This window comes from Vigna unguiculata, chromosome 1 (genome assembly GCF_004118075.2).
Source record: "Vigna unguiculata cultivar IT97K-499-35 chromosome 1, ASM411807v1, whole genome shotgun sequence".
NCBI classification, from domain to species: Eukaryota; Viridiplantae; Streptophyta; class Magnoliopsida; order Fabales; family Fabaceae; genus Vigna; species Vigna unguiculata.
The window spans coordinates 37470280-37491417 of NC_040279.1; the positions used below are offsets into that span (position 1 = coordinate 37470280).

The 21138-nt window shown below is 32.5% G+C and overlaps 1 protein-coding gene across 1 annotated transcript; it reads left to right on the forward strand.

The window, feature by feature from the left end:
* Positions 1-4878: 4878 nt before the first annotated feature.
* LOC114182321 (nodal modulator 1) lies at positions 4879-20168 on the forward strand. Its single transcript, XM_028069178.1, has 27 exons — positions 4879-5129; positions 5477-5542; positions 7077-7163; positions 7300-7356; positions 7479-7543; positions 7745-7914; positions 9627-9688; positions 9821-9904; positions 10278-10437; positions 10858-10973; positions 11829-11957; positions 12272-12343; positions 12480-12575; positions 12659-12740; positions 13427-13554; positions 15406-15582; positions 15691-15894; positions 15978-16091; positions 16217-16458; positions 17068-17113; positions 17193-17441; positions 17595-17825; positions 18208-18299; positions 18788-19016; positions 19098-19451; positions 19585-19658; positions 19760-20168. The coding sequence occupies exons 1-27, from the start codon at positions 5028-5030 to the stop codon at positions 19863-19865; spliced, it is 3594 nt and encodes a 1197-aa protein (XP_027924979.1). The 5' UTR covers positions 4879-5027; the 3' UTR covers positions 19866-20168.
* Positions 20169-21138: the final 970 nt, after the last annotated feature.

The following is a 21138-nucleotide window of genomic DNA, read 5'->3' on the forward strand; positions in this document are numbered from 1 at the left end:
CGAAACCTGATTAATCACATGATAGATCAATCAATAGTATTTTGGGTAAAAAAACGTAGTTAAATTCTTTTTTTCGCGTTTGAATGGATCACACAAAAGGTATAACACAAGGATTTCTAAGGTGGTTATTTATCATGTTATAGATGTTAAGAATACTTTTGTTGGTCATTAATATTCATCAAATAATTTAACTAATATTTTTAGTGAATAATTCTATCTCGATTATGTTTATTTAACCATCAAACTTATTTTGGAAAATTTTAATCTAATAATGCTCTAAATCATCAGAAGGCGAGTTTATAAAAATATAATGTATAGAACGTGGAACATTATTTGAACCCGAACATAACATTTATTCAAAAGCATTATGAGCTATTATGTCATCTTATAATGAAAACATAAAAATTTTATGAACGAATTTTATTTGAACTCTTTTGTCTTTCCCTCGTGTGTGTGTGTGTGTATGAATATTCTTTTACAAAGTTTTTCATTTTTTATTGCAAACATCGACACTCATCCCTTAGGATCCCAATGATTTGTTGTTCGGTAAAATGTTTAGCTCGTAACCTAATAATGAATCGTGTCGATAGGTCGCTTAACACACATGCTATTCAATTTTAGGGCCACATCTTTTTAGCATACAAACTTTCACTCTCAGTGTCATTAGGTCTCTTTAGCACATTTGCTTTCTATTTTAGGATTGTCACACAACTTTAACACGTAGGCTTTCAATTTCAGAGACATTGAAGTTGGTTGCATGATGTTTGTTTAGAGAATCGATTTAAGCGATGTTATTTTCAGAACCAAAAACTTCGATTGACTCATGACTGTTTAGTCTCGCTGATGACTTATTTTCTTGGGTCGCATCAAACGTTCCTTGCACAATTTGTAAGGTTTTTGTGGTTGAGGATCACATGTGGAGAACGATAGGTGGGTTGATTTCAAAAGTAGAGGTTGAGCTTCTGAAGACTATTGAAAAGTCCACTATCCTTTATAGGTTAAGATCATAAAAAGGAAAAAAGGTCTTAAGGGAGTGTTTTATCCGCCACATGGTGCACATAACCAAAACTTATATGATTCTTAAAACATGTAGTTAGAACATTCAAAATCGAGTGAATTTGTTCGTATCAATAGATGTATTTTATAAGTTATAGTTAATCGTTTTCTTATTTTTGAATCTCAACTAACATTGTTAGCTTTTAGAGTTTTGTAATTTTTTTATCAGTTTCAATAATTATAAGTACATATTTTCGTAATTTTTGTCTAAGATTCTTCATAGTTTTATTACATTTTTTTTAGTAATTAAGAACTCCAACTCAAACAAATTATATTATTTTTTAAAAGATTAGTATTTATTTAATAATCAATATTCGATATTTGAAACAATCCATAACTATTAAAAAAAAGAATTAAAGCTTTTATTGAAAATTTTCATATCTTATCTTATGCATATTTAGTGAATCTAATATCATTAAACACAATTTCATATAAAGCAAAAATTTCAAATGAATTTATGTTTGGTGGTTAAAACAAATGAAAACTATTATTTATATCTTTCTTTCATTGGCATGTATATTTTCGCATTAGTAGACTATACTTTTGGGTTAAATGTCTTTTTAGTTAAACTTTGATTTTGGTCATGATATTTTAAAAGTAGATTAAATATAGTAAATTTATTTTTTATATCAAGTTTGTGATGATAAAAGACTGTCACTAAATATTAAATTTAACTATAAATATACTAAAATTATAATATAAATCTAGTCTTTTATCAGTTTTGTAATGGTAAAATTTGTTAATAAATAATGACTTCAAGTATAAAGAACAAGAAAATCTCATATTTTTTAAATTTGGAAAACTAAATTCATCAATTTAAGAAGTGTAAGAATCAAAGATAAAATGAGAAAGAAGCATGGTGAGTTCTTACTCTTTTCATTTTCTTTTATTTATCTCTTATTTGTATTTGTTACAACAATGCACATTACCTAATATTCACGCGAGTTGTTTTTCTTTTTCCTATTGCAATTGTTGAGTTACTATGTGCGTAGGTCTATAAAGATAATTTCATTATTCATGAGCCTTTTTTTTTCATTCTTTATTTTATCGAGTGATTTTACCACCTTGTTGGTTATTATTTAAGTGAATAATTGATCTCTTTTCCATTTATTTTTTATTTACACATGTGTTTTTTCACAGTATATTATTATTTTTTCATGACAACCTTTAGATTTGGTTTATGATTCTGAATTTTTTTGTCCATGTTTTTAATTTTTTTGATGCGAAAATATGACATTATTTAAAAAAAAAACACCATTGTAATTGAAAAAGTAAATTAAACACACAAAAACTTATCATGGTGCCAACTTTCTCAATGTGACCCAACTCTTTTACTTATGTCTCAAATTAAACTCTTTCCACTTTAAGAAAAAAAATTGTTTTTCCCTTCCATTTCTCCTTGCCCCAACAATAACAAAGTTATTTATCTCTCAAAAGTATTTTGTTTCCAATAACACTTCTAACACACAAAGCATAGGTGTTATTCTGTATAGTTTGTAAATCCCTTTTTTCATATTATGGATAAAGTACCAACATATACTAATTTGATTGAAGCAGAATTTGTTTTTATTTTTAAAAATTTCAAATCTCACAAATAAAGAAATATAAAAATTTTGATATAAAGATTAATTATCAATAGTTATCAATACTTTGCTTAATATAAATAGTCACGATTTGTTTTCGTTAATTATGATCCAAAATTGTTTTCAATGATATGATCACCCAAATTATTATATTCTTTATTTTTTTTATCATGAAGGCTTTAGTAATTAAATGGCCATTGCATAATATTCTCTTAAATGCTTAAAAATACATGCAACACATAAAAAAAAAGTATCCGCATCAAATACACAACAACAAAAAATTGAAATTATCGATAGAATTTTACCGACGGATATAGTTTTGTCGGTAAATTTAAATTACCGACGAATTTTATCGACGGATTCTTAAATTTTAATTATCAAAAATTCGCGGTAACACAAATTTTATTTAACGACAGAAATATCCGTCGGTAAAATCCGTCGCTAATTCAAATTTTCTTTACTGATAAATTTACCGACGAATTTTTCTGTCGGTAAAAGAAGCAGAAAATTTCCCGCCCAAATTTGAATTACCGACGGATTTTTCTGTCGGTAAATCTATCGATACTTACATAACTCAAAATTCGTCGGTAAAATTCGTCGATAATTTTTTTTTATCGACAAATTTACCGACGGATTTATCCGTCGGTAAAAGAAGGAGGAATTTTTCCACCCAAATCTCACCTTATAAGAAGACGGGAAGAAGAAGAAAAGAAGAAAAAAAATGAGAAGAAGAAGAAGAAGAAGAAGAAGAAAAGGAGAAGAAGAAGAAAGAGAAAGAGAAAGAGAAGAAGAAGGAGAAGAAGGAGAAGGAGAAGGAGAAAGAGAAGAAGAAGAAGAAGAATAAGAGGAATAAGTGGAAGAAGGAGAAGAAGAAGAGGAAGAAGGAGAAGAAGAAGAAGACGACGGCGGCGGCAGGACGGTAGCGATGATGGCAGCGGCGACGACGGTGGCAGCAACGGCAACAACAATGGCGACCATGAAAAAAAAAACGAAAAAAAAATTTAAAGAGGGAGGAGGAAGAAGATGAACAATGCAACAAATTTACCAACGAATTTTTTAGTAATTACCGACATATTTTTCGGTCGGTAATTACCGATGAATTTTTCGGTCGGTAATTACCGACAAATTTTTCGTCGGTAATTACCGATAGATTTACCGACGGATTTTTTGTCGATAATTACCGACAAATTTACCGACGGAACATGATTTCCATCGGTAAAATTTTACCGACAAGCATTTTAATGATGAATTTTTGATTGTCGATAATCTGTCGGTAATGTTGATTTAGCGACGAATTTTAACCATTACTGACGAATTTTGACCGTTGGTAATATCGATTTATAGGAGATAGGAAATGATATTGAAGATAGATATTCGCGGGTAACGAGTACGAGTATTTTTATACCCGTATGTTAATAGGACGAGGACGTGTATCATGTATCTGTACTCGTGAATATTCGTACCCGCTATACTTTAATTTATTTTTAAAAAATAGTAAAACATCATAATCTGAGTTATTTTTATCAATTAGTTTTTAAAAAATTTGTAAACTGTTTTTCAACACTATTTAAATGAGTTATTTTGTTTGAAATTTACAAGGGTTATAGTATTTCTATTTGAATTTATAGTTAAATTTGTTTATTAAATATTAAAATTTTCTTTTTTAGATATTTGCGGGTACCTGTAAATATTAAAAAATATGCAGATATCCATAAATATTAAAAAAATATGTGAGTGTCTGCATAACATGTACTTGCACAGATATAACAAATGTAAATACAAATATGAGAGAAATATTTATTCAACAAATAAAGTACGGAGAGTTAATATTGTACAAGAGCGTTGACATCCCTATTCAACCCATTTATATTTAAAGAAATAAAAGCGTATATTTAAAGAAAAAAAAGTTAGAAAGTGATATTTTAAACATTTTACTAATTTTTAATGTATATTTAGTAAATCATTATTTACTAAATAACAGATATGCGTGCATTTGTTTCGAACTTGTTTATTTGCATTTGAAGAAAAAATATTGTTCAAATTACTAGGTATATTAAAAAAATCGCAATATTTATATACATTTTTAATTAGTTACAAAATATTTCAACATATATTATTGAAAAATGTAAAAAAAAACATAATAGATAATTCTTAAATATATTTATTTTCTCAAAATTAACCATCACTCCAAATTGTTTTTTGTGATGGAAAATATTTGTTACTGTGGTCGTTTTGGTTTTTGTTTGTTCCAAAATCCCATAAACCCTCTCAGAGCTGAGAGTGAAGTGGCTGTGGCTCCATTAAATAAATAAACACAAATACTCGTATGATTCTCCAGATCTGTCCCTCTAGCTTAGGTTGAATTCATCGCCGAGCTTCAGATCCGAAATGACGATCGGAGATGCTTTTCTATGCTTACTATTCATCGCAACTTGTTGGATTTCAGCTACTTCTGCTGATTCCATCTATGGCTGCGGTGGTTTTGTCGAGGTAAAGTAATGTGCAGTTCTATCAGCCTCTGCAGTGAAAAACGCATTGGAAGAATTGAAACACCGATTTAGTCATTATTAGTATTACTATTGATGCTTAGAAACTGCGATATTGATTTTCAAGCATTTGGATTGGGAAAATAAGTGCACGGATCTGAAATTTTTGCTGTAATTCACTATGCATTGGAAGAATTGAAACGCCGATTTAGTCTGTTTCTTTGTTTCATATCTATCTCTGGTGAATTCGCTTGTTTATTTTGGTGTGATGTTTACTTCTTTTTTTTCTGCCTTTTTTTTTGTAATATTTGCTCAATGTTTATTTTTGCTTACTAAGTCTGGTTATCGCAGGCGAGCTCATCGTTGGTAAAATCGAGAAAACAAACTGATACCAAGTTGGACTATTCCGATGTCACGGTAAGTGCGTGTAATCTGCCCTACTCTTACCAAACGAATAATTTTCCCTTACAAAATGTTTGAAAAGTGTAAGGAACTCAAACTTTTATTGTGAGCAATTCCTTTCATGCCTCCTTCAATATCCAATTCCTTTCTCTTCTACCACTTTTTTCCAGGTTCTACTATCTTAGCAGCAATTTATGTTTTCCCATTGGTAATATTCACTACAAAATTGTAAAAAAAGTAGTATTACTGATAAGCTATCCTTACAATAGACAACCATAGAAAGAAGAATAAGAACATCGTGATATTTGGGTATATTGATAGCGCTTGCATAAATCTCTTGTAATCTCCAAAGCTATATTTGGCGGTCTCATCTTCTTGAAGTTGAGATATAGCTTGTCATCACCTTGTTATGCAAACTTCTCCCAAAGATGGTTTTTGAGGTGGCCATCTTCTTCAGCAACCCTTTCATAAAGACTGGAATTTGGATACCATTTTCAAAATAATCCTTTTTGCCATGACGACATCATATATTCTATTAAATTTTAGTGAACTACGGAATTTGTTCTAAACCATGCTAAACCCTACAAATGGAGTCCTCTCCTATAGTTTAGCAAGGATTGGAATCATGAAAAAGGTGTTAAGGACGCTATCATTGGTATTTATGCATTAGTGGCTAAAGGAGATGACTACACGCCGGACACAGTTATTAGGAGAAGTCTGTGTAACAAGGAGGGTGTCAAGACTGTATAACAGGTTAAGAAAGAAGAAAACTCAAAACATGAAGGTTCGGACCATATTGGAGATTCAAAGAGTTTGTGAAATCATTATCAATATAGCCAAATATCATAAGATTTGTATTAATCTGAAGTACTTATAGGAGAAAACAATAAGTATATTTTTACTTCAGCTTTTGGAAAGGTTGGATGAGACAGCTTTTATGAAAGTTGAGTGCACAAATTGATTTTAACTCATGGGAAAAATTCAATTTATTTTACTTTTCCATTTTTCTTCTAGTATAAGTGTTTGCATAGATGTTTATTCATACAAGACCTAGGTACTTGTTTGCTAAGCTTTAAGTAAACCAGGGCGTATGCCATAGATTTAACTAGGTAGGCATTTCTGCAGAAGTTTATCTTAAACTGGGCCAAAGTGTTATTCAATTAGCTCTTATTACACAAGGCCTTATGTCATCGGTTTGACCTATGAATCTAACTGGAATAAGCTAAAAAGAGATAGGAGAGCGTATGAGAGTCATATGCCATTTTCATAAACTCCAATAAGCTCCCCATAAATTCTTTCAAATGCCCCCTTTACTCTACCACCGGTCCCATTTGATTTAACTAATTATTTTGCACAATAGCTGTAATGATTTTACTGTCTTCAGTTGCTTGTTAAGTTGTTATAGAAAGACAAGACATTCATAAAAAATTCCTATGGCGTCCTTTTTGCCATATACTACACTATTATTGGGTAAAGATGTGGTGTTGCTCATCCAAGTATTCATTTCAATTTGCACCCAACAAACATTTAATTGATCCATTTGTTGTAGGTTGAGCTTCAAACTGTGGATGGACTGGTAAAGGATAGAACCCAATGCGCTCCAAATGGATATTATTTTATTCCGGTATATGACAAGGTAAAATTTACTAGAATTTGTACACATTTAGGCATGTTAGGGCAACTTCTGTCAACATAAATACGAAATAGCGTATCTATGCCATAGAGGCTTATTCACTATTCAGTTCTTCTCAATGCAATTATTTTCATCACAGGGTTCCTTTGTAATTAAAATTAATGGACCTCCAGGATGGACATGGGATCCAGAAAAGGTTAGTTATTTATAAGTTATAATCTGCATGCATGATCACTCTCTCTCTCTTTCTCAATCTTGATGTAATGAGATTATTTTTATGATTCTGACAGTTATTTGTTTCCCCCCTTTGTCCTACAGGTTCCTGTGGTGGTTGACAATAATGGTTGCAATGGCAATGAAGATATAAATTTTCGTTTCACAGGGTAGGCTATTATTCTGATTTTTTAACTTCACATGGTTTTTTATTTCGAAGCATATTATTAAAAATGAAAGGAGTGTCAGGGTGAATGTAACCAATTTCTAGTTGAATTAGGCTATCGTTATTGTTGTTGTATGTCCTGTGCATGCCATGCTTGCTTATGCTCTATATTTTGAAATTATCTTCGAAGTTTTTTATATTTTAGGTTCACTATATCTGGTAGAGTTGTGGGAGCTGTAGGGGGAGAAAGCTGTTCAATTAAAAATGGAGGCCCATCAAATGTAAATGTTGAATTATTGTCCCTTTCTGGGGATCTTGTCTCTTCCGTCTCAACTTCATCATCAGGGAGTTACTTGTTTACAAATATCATTCCAGGTAGGGGAGTCTTTTTAGTTGTTTACTTTGGTTGGAAAGTTATTAGCTTTCAATTCTTTTATTATGTAGGGAGCCTTTCACTAATGGAAATTAATATCATTACTACATATATATAAGTAGTTGTCCAAGACTCATCTATATAGGATTAATATTTATGTGGCATGAAGATATGGTTGTGTTAAAAATATAAACGGTTACTGATATGCAGAATTGGTTTCAAATTTCCACACAAAAAGTATGATTTCATTGGAGGTGAGAACAATTGATGGAGAACTAGTCCAGGATGAACCAGATGAGCTGGTGGTGAATGAGATTGTCTAATTAATATTACGTGATCAGAATTATTTTGAATCCAAAAAAATGAATGAAATTTTAGCTGGGTAATTATGTTTAATGTTTACAAATTATCTATTTCGGCACTTTGAAATGAGTGGTGTTGGAAATAGAGCATTTAATGATTGTTACTAACTACCTTAGACATCGTGTTTACGGAAGTTCTTATCTTTTTGTTGCGTTAAAAGACAAAAAGGAGAGGCACAAAGCTGTTGAATTTGTGTTATTATACATCAGAGTTGATTTGTATAGGTTTATTACAAGAAATACTGATAGTGTGATATAAGAGTCTTGAGATATAAGAGTCCTATGTTTTCTTTTCTCTATCCTATTTTGTTCACTTCTACAACTTCCACGAAAGATCTCTTTGGGTATCTTGTTTGTCCTTGAATAAAACGGGTAAACTTGATCCTATAACTTTAAAGGAAATGATTGGATTGTTAGTGTATGTAGGTGATACTATGGTTATCAGTGATGAGATTGGAAGGAATAAGTCTTGAGTCAACATCTAGCAAAGGATTTTAGGACAAAAATACTTGGGAGGCTGAAACATTTTTTGTGAATTGTAGTGTCTCCCTCTAGGAAGGGTATTTTCATGTCTCAACACAAATATATCACAAATTTGATCTATAAGATAAGTGGGGCAATTTGTATTTGTAAATACTCCCGTCAATTCACCTATATGCAAATGATAGTGCAATAATGGACAAGGAGATATATTAGCATTTAGTTGGAAATTAAATTACCTGGTTTGACACAAGGCGAAATGTTACACTTGTTGCAAGTTTGGTTAGCAAATTTATGCATTGTCCGAGAGAAAGCCACTTGCAATACCTTGTATTTGGATTGAGAATTTTAAAATTTAAGCTTGAAATGCCTGAAATTTTAGCTGATCTGATTTAAATTCCTTATATTTTCAAAATGCTTTGTTAGACCATTAACAATTTTAGATGAAAAATGATTTTTTGTTGATCCAAAATTAATCAATAATAAAAAAGTGATTAATATATCCTTGGATGTAGTGATATTTATACCATTTGTTGGGTGCAGTAGGTCACTCCGTATGCACCCTCCTAAGGCCAGCTTGCAGATATCCATTGTAAATTTTTCGTAGGAAGTAGTGATATTTTAATTGTTCGATTGAAAATCATTGTATTTGTCTTTGTTAACATTATTATTATTATACTGCTTGAGCGAATTCTTAAATAAAATCTCATTATCTCTTCTCACAAGTAATGGTACTGCCTGACCAGAGAGTCCAATTGACTTGTCCATCAGTTTTGTTCAGAATCAATTGTTCTTGCTATTGTTTCATTATTTTCTATTCTTCATCTCCAAATTGTTCAAACAAATGGGCAACACTCTTGATGTGATTGCAGGAAAATATACACTACGTGCTTCAAATCCTGATATGGAAGTTGAAGTTAAAGGTTCAACACAGGTTGGATATTGTATTTGCTTTCAGTGTTTTCCTTCTGTTCCAACCCATTTCTTGGGTGTCACATTTTATTCTCATGATACATTTAATGAGCTAGCATAATGTGCTTACTATTTTTCCGATATTGTGTTACAGATTGAATTGGGCTTTGGAAATGGGGTAGTTGATGATGTTTTCTTTGTCCCTGGATATAGTATCAGTGGATTTGTTGTTGCTCAGGTAATGTTTGTTGAAGGGACAAATCATTTTCAATATTACACTTCCCTTTTGTAATTGTTATATAATATAATTTTCTTTGTAAAATTATTGTATAATCTAGTGAAAAGATCTATGTATCTCAATAACATACGATAACAATAGCAACAAAGCCTTCTCCCACTTTGTGACTGTCTGTGACACAGAGCTAAACAAATATTCTTGTTTGCATTGCTTGCTTCATCTGTTCACATTTTTATGAGTGTTGAAGGATGTTTATGTTCTCAATCAGTTTTTACCTCCAAAACAGTTTAACGTGGTTTATAACTTCACAGTTTAATTGAAACCTTTCTCAATCATATATATATGCTTTCCAATTCGGTTCGTCTGTTTCCAGGGAAATCCGATTGTTGGAGTCCATATTTTCTTATATTCAGATGATGTTTCTGAGGTAGAATGTTTGCAAGGCATTGTTACTGGTCCACGACAAGAAAGAGCTCTCTGTCACGCTACATCAGATGCTGATGGAAAGTTCACATTCAATTCAATACCTTGTGGTAATTACACATTTGCGTTCTTATTCTGTCATATACTCCCTCTTGATGTTTCCATAGGGAGTGTTGAATTTCTGGTGCCTATACATTGATGAAAGGAATATTCTTTCCTGGTGTGTTTTTGTCAGCTTGTTTGTAGTTTGTGCATTTTAATTTTTTAAACAAACACCGATGACTTGCAATTATAGGTGTGCAACTGTGTTTTCAAAATACCTGGAACTTCACCCCTAACATACATACGACAATTAGTCTCCTGGTCATTAATCATATTAAATTTCACTCCAAAATATTTCTTGTATTTACTCTACAGTTGCTATTCCTTTTTGGCGAATTATGTTCTTGCTTTGCTCGAAAATTGCTACTACATGCTGCTAGAACCTATTTTTCTTAATTCAGTGCTTGTACTTTTTTATCAACATGCAGGGAGTTATGAACTTGTTCCCTACTATAAGGGTGAAAATACAGTATTTGATGTTTCGCCACCCAGCGTCTCAGTTAATATCAAGCATCAGCACGTAACAGTGCCTCAAAAATTTCAGGTAGACTATATGGATAAAATGTTTAATATGCTAACCCTCACCACTTTCTGTTTCCTGTGGCATTCAGAAAAATACTAGTGCTACCAATGTGGGGTAAATAAGAAGATTGAATTATGTATTACTATTCAGTTCACGACTGCATGCCTTGTGAATTTTTCATTAAATGAAATAAATGTAAATGCTAGATTATGTTCCAGTATTTCCAAAAATCTTTTATAAATAACTGCTTTTTCACTCCTGTTTCCACATAATTGTTGTATTATTGAACATATGCCATTATGTTCATAGGCATGCTAGCTAAGCTCTATTGCATATTCATCTAGCGCATATCCATTTTTTAAAATTTTAAATAAGGTCACCCTTTCAGAGTGTCCTATTATTTATGTGAAGTACAAATGATGACGATGATGATTATACTTTACTTTTTGATATTTTGGCATCAAACTAACCAAGGATAGCTTAGTCACTGTTTGCCAAAACAGTTAACTGTTGGGTGATGATGGCTTTTGTTAGCGGCTGCAAATGCTGGTGGAAGGAAAACTTTTTTCTGCTAGTTGCATATAGTTCTGGTTATCACTTAATTTATTAAAAATTAGAAGCAAATCTTACAACGGAAAATATACGTAAAACAGTTCTAGAAGAAATTGGAAATTAAGATTGGAATTCCATAATATTTAGGTACCAAATATAGATATGAGTGTTTTGAAAAGTTATAATATTTCCCATTTTGTATGTTGAGAAATGTTTGGTTCAGTCATAACAATTGCACTGTAATTTTACCATATCAATCTATTATTGGGGTTATGTGTATGCTATTTTCTCTCAAGTATGTGCTATCAATGTTAATTCTCTCAGGTAACTGGATTTTCTGTTGGAGGCCGTGTGGTTGATGGAAATGGCATGGGAGTGGAGGGTGTCAAAATCATAGTTGATGGCCATGAAAGGTCTATTACTGATAATCAAGGATACTACAAACTTGATCAGGTATTGGAATTAATATGGGTAAATGATGGAGTTAGGTTGTTCATTGGCAAGAGATTCTATTTTGTTTTAGTTTAAGACACATCTATTTTCTTGTTTATTTGTTGAGTTTGTTTTTTCTATCAATCTGAGTAAGTTTTTTCAATCTACCTGGATTGTGGATATCAATTAGAGCCTAGGCCAGCATACTTTTACCTTTTCTTTATCTTATTTTAGACTGTGCTGATAATTTCTTTCAGTTTATTGTAGTTCCATTCCATCTACGTTTACATTTACATTTTTGTTTTACTCTTTCTTTTCTATGTTATATTTATTAGGTTACATCCAAGCACTATACCATAGAAGCCCAAAAAGAGCATTACAAATTCAAGAATTTGGAGAATTATATGGTAAAACATATTATGACAATCTTATTAGAATTTAAGTTTATTATACTGCTCTCTTAGTAGGATGATGAAAATTCGTAGGTGGTGTAAAAATGCTGCTGTGTGTGTCTCTTGTTTCAAAGTTTGTTTTCTTACTCAGGTATTGCCAAATATGGCTTCAATAGAAGACATCAATGCCATTTCATACAATCTCTGTGGTTTGGTTAGGATGGCTAATGGTGGTCTGAAAGCAAAGGTACGCATATTCTGTACTTTTAATTTTTTTGTAACATTTTCATGTTAAAGTTAATGTTGATCTTTTGGTATCTGTACTACTAGGTAGCTTTGACTCATGGACCTGATAATGTGAAACCACAAAAGAAGCAAACAGATGAAAATGGAAACTTCTGCTTTGAGGTATGTTAGCTTGGTGATAATAAATCAATAAGTTTTTTTCCTTTTCGTAATGTTAACAGTGTCTTAATATAATGTGAATACAAGTAGCTTGCACAGAAAGAGAAGAGGTGGTGTATTTAGATTTTAAATAACAGATTCAACCTTATGCTCTAGTAGTGTTAGCTTATATAAAAAGCAGCATGTTACCATCAAATCTATCTAATTTTATTGTCCTTTTTTATCTGTTGGTGGCAAGCATTGGGAGGACAGTTCTAACCTTTAAACTATTAAATTTGTGACACATTTATGTTTGGTGTTGCTAGTTCTTTTATGAATTGAATTTAGGATCCTAAAATGCATTAACCATACACTAGCAAAAATTGAAACTTGTTGCAGCTTCAAAGCCTATGGTATAATATTTCTCAGGTAGTCTTCTTTAAACAGCTGGAGTGTTATTAAGGAAGGGATTTTCAGTATTTTATATTGAATATTTTTTGTTGAAATGTCAAAAAGGGGCCAATTTTCAGCATCTGCAGTTCATAGGAGAACTTGTGTTTGAAGATGGTTCATAGCTACTGTCCAAATCATGTCTCAAATTATTGTTAAAATAATTTTATTGCTTTTTTCTTTAATGATGTTTATAGAGTATCTGCTGAAATTTGTTTGTTCATTTCTCATTAGTGATATACAGATTGTTTGCTTTATGTCTAGGTTCTTCCCGGGAATATCGCTTGTCAGCCATTGCTGCAACTCCTGAGAATGCTGCTGGACTCATGTTTACTCCATCTTATATCGATGTTGTGGTCAAAAGTCCCCTGTTGAATATTGAATTTTCACAAGTAATTTTTCACCCATATTAGCTATAGGTTATCTTGTATTTTTCTTCTTTTCCCTTTTTTCCTTCAGTTTTTCCTGCATCATGCATGCTGAATTCTGTCAGGGAATCAAAATTGGAGTTCTATATTGATGTAGTCATGGTAGTCAAAATTGAGATCTTACACAAGATCATGAAAGTAAATGTAGATTGTTAATCAAGAGATTGGTACATTATTTGTAATATCCTGCAAAATTATGAAAAGAATGGGTGGGGGAAGCAAAGGAGCGTTTGTAAGATCCTACAGAATTATTAAAGAGATGAAAGCGAGTGTAATATTGAAACAAAAGGGAAAAGAGGGAGTGTTGAAAGGTACAAGAGGAGTATTGGAAGAGACAGTTGAAACTGAAAAAAATAAAAGATGAAATTAAGGAGGTTACTGCTTCTGTGCCCCTCCTTTAAAACATGTTTTAAAACCCTCCTGATGTGTCTCCATTTATAGGTTGCCATTTGGAATTATTTTACACATCATTCTCTTTATTTAATTATCTTTCATAAGGACCCAAATGTAATTAAAGGAGGGGCACAAAAGTAATCGTCAATTTGTTGTGGTTGCTCAAAGGTAACTTTTGGGAAGCTATTTGGTAAGGAAAAAAGAGGGCCGGTAACAAGGCTCTCAGGGGTGGTAAAAGGGGGTTTTATGAGAGGTAACATAGGTTTTTTGGATGGTAAAAGAGGGTTATATGAGAAGTGCATAGGTTTATTTTGGGGTGGCAAAAGGGGGCAGTTACAGAGGTGCTTTGGGTTTAGTTTGGGCGGTAGATGAAACAAAAAAGAGGGCACAGTAAAGTTGTTACTTTTGGGCCTAAAAGTTTGCAGATTATAATATTTAAGAAACTGAAATTTAAGCCTAACTTATGAGGTGAGGTTTGCAATAAATGTGAGCTTGCAATAAGAAAGAGAGCCTAACTTATAAGAAAGTGAGCCTGCAATAAATGTAAAAAAGTAGAAGCAGACAAAGGGATGCGGCTGTGTAGAACCTGTGTAGAACTTGCTGATTCTGCATAGGCCTCAATTTGATTCACTTACCTAGTCTATCAGAAACTTGCTTAGGCAGTTATTTTACTGTTAGCACCACTCAGAGAGATTCGGAATTTGTATCACTATATATAGCACTACCTAAAACAAACATTGCGGAGAACAATGATGTGCAACAGAGTATCAAATGCTTTGATACCTGAATTTTATGAATATTGTGTCTGATGCATTTTCTCTGTATTTCTGCAAAGAGAGATGTCAATACAAGGAAAAGTTATATCCATGACACTGAACCCTTAGGCTAGGTACATACACCCAAAAAGCACCTTTATGGAAGCTGTACAATACAATAACAGTCATAATTTTAACAAGCAACAAAGAAAGAAATGTCATCTTAGGCCTATATTTATTACATATTTGAAAAACTGTGTCTGATTGTGTGCTGTAAATGTAAAAACAGTAGAAGCAGCCAAAGGGATCCAATCATTAGTAATATCTATTGTTGAATATGGAGATTGTAGAACTTTCTTTTTAATTTTATACCAAGAAAGCGATGAAGCCAGGTAGCTCTTACCTCTTGAGAAGATAATTGTCCTAGTTTTTATCATATTCTGGTCATATTGTTGATATGGAATCTCAACATAATGGAATAAATTTTTTAACTTGGATTTTATTTATTTACAGATTTTCTATACTGTTGAGTTATTGTTTGGTTCCTCTAAATATATTTTTCTTTATTTTCTTTAGGAATCCTTTTGACCTTGTCCCCACAAAGACCAGGATAGAGTGGCACTGATTTTATATTGTTGTATTCTGACTATATTCCTTATAATTGTAGGCTCTGGTCAATATTCATGGTGCTGTATCCTGCAAGGAGAAATGTGGTCCATTTGTATATGTTACCCTGGTGAGACAGGTTGAGAAACATAGTGGAGACAGAAAAACAATTAGCTTGACCACTGAAAGTGGTCAATTTCAGTTTTCAAATGTTATTCCTGGAAAATACAGGCTTGAGGTTGATATTTTTTTTGCTTTCCCATTTCATTTGTGGTCCAATGTCAGTTTTTTTCTGGAAAGTTCTGATTCATGTGTGTTTTGGCCACTGTAATAATATTTGTTTTAGGTCAAACACAGTTCCCCTGAATCAGTCACGTTGGAAGATAATTGGTGCTGGGAACAGAACTTCATAGATGTAAATGTTGGTGCTGAGGACGTAGAAGGAATCCTTTTTGTTCAAAAAGGCTACTGGGTCAATGTTATCTCGACTCACAATGTTGATGGTTACCTGACTCAACCAGATGGGTCAATAGTGAATTTGAAAATTCAGGTACAACAAATATCACATCCAAAGATGCCAGTAAGTTGAGGCTTCATAAAATTTCATTTCTGTTCCTTTTTGTCTTTCTGCAGAAAGGTTCCCAGCATATATGTGTAGAACATCCTGGTGTACACGAATTTAGTTTTGTTGACTCGTGTATCTTCTTTGGGAGTTCATCGGTGAAATTTAATACATCTACTCAATTGGTATGGAGCATTCAGATATCCGTGATTACATTCTTCAGTTTTATCCGTGATTACATTCTTCAGTTTTTCATGTATCATATTTGGTTCTTTTTAGGATTTTCTTCCATAATTTTCTTTTTCTGTAGCCCATTCGCCTTACTGGAGAAAAGTATCTTCTTAAAGGACAGATAAATGTGCAGTCTGGCACACTTGATGCATTGCCTGAGAAAATAGTTGTTGATATTAAACATGACGGAGCTGGTGTTATTGATCAAGCCACAGCCACACTGAAGTCCCATGCGAAAGATCAAACAGATACCGCCATATTTGAGTATTCTGTTTGGGCCAATCTAGGAGAAAAACTTACCTTTGTTCCTTGGGACTCTAGGTACATATATTTAATCTAACTGGTTGTTCAAACAATTTCAATGAAATGTCTATTTTAGTTTTAATCGCTTGTGTAGAAGCAGATTGGATCAAGAAAGAAAATTGATGGCATGAATACATAATAGCAACTATCTCATTACATCTTTGCCTATTTATCCGAAAGGATTGACTGTGTATTGCTTGTAAAATAATTCAGTAAAGAGGATTTATAGCATTTTATGCTAACTAGTAATTCCTTTCAAACTATTCAAAAGCTTTATTTTTTACCATTTTTAATTTATGTAGTCACATCCAATATCTTGAAAAAGAAATGATAAATCTTAAAATTGTATTATTTGTGTCCAGTTTTTCTCAAAGGTAAACACTTAAATTAACTTACCTATTTTTTATGATTTCGTGGTGTTTATTAGTGTATTGTGCATATAATGCACACAATTCTGTGATTCTGGGAGGTTGCGTGTAGTTTTCTTGTTTTTTTTAATACTTCAATTACTCATTTCATTTCTCCTTCCTATCCTTTCCCTCCTCTCTGTAGCTTTTGAAATCAAACTTATTCGAGCACTTCTATCTACCCAATTGATACTATTGACTTGTTCTTTTTCGGTTACAGGAATGATGGGCAGAAGAAACTTTTATTTTATCCTAGGGAACATCAAGTAAGTATCAAAATATTAGTTTTTCTACTGATTTTTTATGTGACTAACTGAGTTTTATTTGCAAAATTCTTTTACGTAGGTATCAGTGACAGATGATAATTGTCAAGCTTATATTCCTACATTTTCTTGTGAAGTCGGTGCATACATTGAAGGATCAGTTTCACCTCCTCTTTCTGGCGTCCATATCAGAGTTTTTGCGGCTGGAGACAGCAGCATTACTACACTTAAAAATGGCGAACTAGTTCTTGAAACAACCACTGGTACTGATGGTTCCTATGTGGCAGGACCTCTGCACAATGATATCGGTTACAATGTCGAGGCTTCAAAGGTAGTCTCTTTTCTCTGAACAAACTAAGTAAAATTAATGCTTTATTTAAAGAATATACTAGAATAGATTCATTTTCTCTTCTTATCTTTGGTGTTTCTGTTGCCATCTTGGTTTCTTACATTGTTTGATTATTGTTTTTGTTTATACTTGCAGCCTGGATATCATTTAAAAAAAGTTGCGCCTCATTCCTTTACTTGTCAGAAGCTTAGTCAAATTTTAGTACACATACATCACAAAGATGATGCTGAAGAGCCCATTCCTTCTGTTCTCTTATCTTTGAGTGGTGACAATGGTTATAGAAACAACTCGGTATCAGGGACTGGAGGGACATTCCAGTTTGATAATTTGTTTCCTGGAATGTTCTATTTGCGTCCTGTTTTGAAGGTAATAATACTGTAACTGGAGTACTGGACATAATTGCTATGATGTTGTATACTACTTGTCATGTCCTTCACATGCAACTTTTTATCAATCAACTCCAGTTCACGTGTTACTGCACTTGCAGTTAACGATATACTTGATTTGATTATGAATCCAAAATATCCCTGACTAAATTATTGCGTTTTGTTTGTGTATTCATATAACAATTCTCTGTGAGTAATTTTCTGCTTGTGAGCTATCTAACAAACTTAAGAATAAGAAGTTGCAGTGTTTGTAAATATCAGGCTTATTTAGAAGTTGATGATTAAAATTATACTGGTCATTTCTGAAAGCTACATCTTTGTCCACTTCCTTATTCTGTGTATACTATTGTCTTATTTTCTAGGAGTATGCTTTCTCACCTCCAGCACAGGCAATAGAGCTTGGAGCAGGGGAGTCCAGAGAAGTTATTTTCCAGGCCACGCGTGTAGCCTACAGGTTTTACTTTTTTATTTTCTCGAATGCTGACTTGTTTCTTTAATTCCATTTGATTGGTAGTTTATTTAAGAGATCTATTTCAAGTATGCATGACTTAAGTGTAATGTAGATTGAATCTTATCTATCAAGCGTGTATGATTTAAGTTTAAGGCTCTAAGCGACATTGCATCCGGCTTCAAATGCAAATCAATGCAAGGTGATGTAAAACATGCAGTTTTCCTTGTATATGAAACGACTTAAAACAAATAAATTATGCTGGTGAGTAGGACAGACAATATAGAACTATTATCAGTGTAATCACATACAACCAAACTGCAGAGCAAATTGTGAATCAACATGTTACTTCTTTTTTATTTTATATTTTATTACCAAGTAATTATATTCAATTGCTGTACATGCCATAGCCTTCTCTTTCTTTTTCTGGCTTGCACTTTTCTGCTTGGGCATACATTACTCTGGAAGATGCTGAAGTAAATAAACTCTTACAGTGCTACTGGTGTTGTCACTTTGTTGTCTGGACAACCCAAAGGAGAAGTTTCAGTTGAAGCCCGGTCAGAGTCAAAAGGCTATTTTGAGGAAACAGTGACAGATTCCAATGGAAATTATCGTCTGAGAGGACTACAGCCTGATACTGTCTATGTTGTCAAAGTGGCTAGAAGGGATGCTGTAGGCAGTTCTAATATAGAACGTGCATCTCCAGATTCAATTGCTGTGAAGGTTAGTTTTCGGTAGCTATGGGGTTTAGATTTGTTGTCATTGTTGTGATCCTGTAGTAAGCTTGTTGGTTGATGTTCTCAGGTTGGAACAGAAGATATCAAGGGTTTGGATTTTATAGTTTTCGAGGAGCCGGAAATGACAATTATAAGTTGCCACGTTGAAGGAAACGGTACAAATGAACTACGTAAACATCTGATGGTAGAAATTAGGTCAGCCAGTGACCTTAACAAGATAGAGTCAGTCTTCCCCCTTCCAATTTCTAACTTCTTCCAAGTGAAGGGCTTATCAAAGGGAAGACACCTTCTACAGCTTCAATCTGGTCTCCCACAAAGCTCGCTTAAGTTTGAATCTGATATCATTGAGGTCGACTTGGAAAAAAATGTTCAAATCCATGTGGGTCCGCTGATATACAGGATCGAAGATCAACTGAAACAGGTTTTTTCTTGTCTCCACTCTTTCTATTTTTGCCTGCCTTTGCTTTTCAAAGCTTGTCGTTAACTATTTTCTGTTTTCTTATGTTGCTTTTGTGTGGTACATATTTTTAATTTTAATTTCTTATACAATGCAGGAGTTGACCCCTGCACCAGTATTCCCTCTTATAGTTGGATTCCTAGTTGTTTCACTGTTTATTAGCATGCCAAGGTAAGATTGATATTGTCCCTTTTCACCTTAACTACAACTAGTTTGGAATTTGTATGGTCATGTATCCTTATTTGATCTCATTCCCCTATCACTATATGAAGATTGAAGGATTTGTATCAAGCCACAGTAGACATACCCACTCCAGGACTCAATGCGGCTTCAAGAAAAGACGTGAAGAAGCCAATGTTGCGAAAGAAGACTTATTAAAGCTCCTGTCCCTGTCCGATCATTGACGCATATGGTAGTATAACTGCTCTTTTAGAGTCTTTTTTAGAGTCTTAGTTAGGTTACTTTATTAGCATTCACGTTCACTGATAGGTTTGGATGCTTTTCTTTATGATCCCGGTGGGGGAAAATGCAAAATAGAGTGTATAATAAATTTTTCCTTTTTTTGTTAGTATAATAGTATTATTTTTGGCTGAAGCAGCTCGAATTTGTTGCTTCTGAATTTTTGTTATTTTATTTTTTCAGCCAATGCATCGAGCTCGAATGTTTCGACCCTTGTTGGAACTGTCTGATTTGTTTATCATATGGTTCTGTTCGGTTATAGGAAAAAGTTTTAGTTTGTCGGTTAAACATAGAATGGTATTACAATCTAGTTCTACCTTTGGTCACGATTGGGGGTGGAAGCATGGATCTATGGAATGAATAAGTGGGATGAGATTTAAAATGACTAAATAAACTTCCATTCTAATTTGTGAGACTGCACGCTGAGTTTTTATTTATTAAATGACGCCACTTTTACTATAAGTTAATTATTTTTGTTGCAAGATTATAAGTTTAAGATGAAAGTCTTAAAAAAAATTTATTGAAATATGTTTATATTATAAGAAGAAAATACTTTTTTATTTTAGGAACATTAATAACCAAATAAAATATTAACGTGGGAGGTTTTATTTATTTGTTTTTTATGAAAGTTAACTGTAAGAAATTTTAGTAAATGTTATGTAAGATAAATCAAAATCTCGTAATAAATGCTGTAACAAGAAATTTCCAACGAGTATTGATTACTTTAGTTCTTGAATAACAATATTTTATTTTAGTAGATGATTTAATAAAAAGAAGCAATTTATTTCTATCTATTAAATTATACAATCTATTATAAATTTTTTAATGAAATATTTTTATTTCTAAATAACTACCTTGCAAATAGAAGAGTATAACTTGTACAGTCCCTTATTCACTTAAGCCGTTTTATTTTCTTAAATAAGATTAAATCAATGCACTTTGTGCACACAGTCTAGCAAGCAGAGAACATGTTTTTTACACTCCATTTTCATTGCTTTGAAGAAGCAAAAATGTAGTCATTTTCTGGTCAAAATTAAAATTTTAGTAAGATTTTATTTTAAAGTTTTTTTAATTATACCAAACTGAATAACTAAAATTGTAATTTTGTTAGACATAAAGTGAAAAATAGGTCTTGCTCCTAACTTACTTTTTCAAAGCTTTTAACTATTTTCTTTCTTCTATTGTTAAGGTC